Source organism: Mangifera indica, unplaced genomic scaffold (assembly GCF_011075055.1).
Source record: "Mangifera indica cultivar Alphonso unplaced genomic scaffold, CATAS_Mindica_2.1 Un_0023, whole genome shotgun sequence".
Taxonomy (NCBI): domain Eukaryota; kingdom Viridiplantae; phylum Streptophyta; class Magnoliopsida; order Sapindales; family Anacardiaceae; genus Mangifera; species Mangifera indica.
Genome location: NW_025401115.1, coordinates 56,302 through 57,833, shown reverse-complemented (window position 1 = coordinate 57,833; position 1,532 = coordinate 56,302). Strand labels below are relative to the sequence as shown.

The 1,532-nt window shown below is 31.0% G+C and overlaps 1 protein-coding gene across 1 annotated transcript; it reads left to right on the top strand.

Moving 5' to 3' along the window:
* Positions 1–402: 402 nt before the first annotated feature.
* Positions 403–1,146, top strand: LOC123206076 (cilia- and flagella-associated protein 251-like). Its single transcript, XM_044623186.1, has 2 exons — positions 403–687; positions 787–1,146. The coding sequence occupies exons 1-2, from the start codon at positions 508–510 to the stop codon at positions 961–963; spliced, it is 357 nt and encodes a 118-aa protein (XP_044479121.1). The 5' UTR covers positions 403–507; the 3' UTR covers positions 964–1,146.
* Positions 1,147–1,532: the final 386 nt, after the last annotated feature.

Sequence of the window (1,532 nt, the reverse complement as noted above, 5' to 3'; positions counted from 1 at the left end):
AGAATAGCCATAAAATCATGTGTGTTAACCTAATTAGCCCCCAATAAAAAATAATGACAAAAATGACCAAAATATTCTAAACATCTAAGTCTAGCAATCTTTAATCGGAGTGCTGATTTATATTATTAGGGTTGAGATTTATGATTCAACATAGGCTTACATTATATATTAGAAAACATATATTTATTTTTATCAATGATATAATTGGTAAGTCATTTCATATTGGAGGACAGATAATTAATTGATGAATGAGTTTTTATGGCCTATAATTTTTGAGTCAAATAACTTGATTCTAAAGCTAAATTTAGCTTATTCCACCCATCTCCTTCGGAACCCTAAAACCTAAATATAGATTTGGCTCCCTTATATAAAGCTTCTTTCTATAGAACTATAACCAAGTCTCAATTCATTATTCTCTAGATTCCTCCTTAGCAAGAGAAATAGAAAAAGAATAAAGAGAGAGAAATTAATCAATCTCTTTCAGTTTAGACGTAATTCCAAATAAAAATGGGTGCTTGTGCTAGTTTTCCAAAGGGCTTGAAAGGCAAAGATATTATTAATGCACCAGCACCCGAGCATGCTAAGGAGGAATCCGTTAACGGTGTCGCTGTTGAGGAGGTCAAAACCGAAGACAAAAAGAATGATGATGAGACCCAACAACATTCTTCCGACTCTTCACCCAATGAGGTATGCTAATACATATACAAATATTGTCATCGTTTACTGTATACAAGTAGCCATTGTTTAATTTTGTTGTCATCTGGGTTTTCAATAATTCACCCGCAGGTTGACGAGGAGAAAAAAACAAGCGAGGAAGAAGTTGAGATAAATCCAAAGGAAAATGACGAAAACAGTAAGGAAGCACCTATTACACCAAAGAAGATTGAAGAAGACAAAGAGAAAGAGGAAAAGGAAGAGAAAGAAGTGAAGGAAGAAAAAGAGAAAGAGCAAGACGATCACTGATATCATGCTAAGGAGAAGAGTTGATTGTAGAGCATTATATCAAATTATCTTGTTACATGTTTTCCGAATCTTTCTTTCTATTCTTTGGAAATTGAATAATTTCTAAGCTAAATTAAATTCTTTGTTGTAACATGTGTACATCCTTCTGTTTTGCGAATGATGATTAACTTTATTCCTATTAATTAAAAAAAATATATATATATATATATATATCATTGTTGAAAGTTTGATACTAATGAAGCAATGTACGTAAAAATTAAAAACATTTCAAAAAGCTACCCAATAAATTTAATAATGAAAAAAGGTGAAATAATTTAAACCAAGGAAATTTGAATTACTTATTATCGGCTATATATTTATTATGTGATAATTGTTAGAATTTTGTTTTCTGAAAAAATAATTATTAGATGCATGCTATTTGTTGATGTCCTCTCTTTTCATGGACGTCCGACAGTACCAATCTTGATTAGTCCTTCTACTTGTAGGGTATTGTCGGACGTCCATGAAAAGAGAGGACTAATCAAGATTTGTTGATATCATTAGGCATTTAGTTTTACAATTTTTTCTGT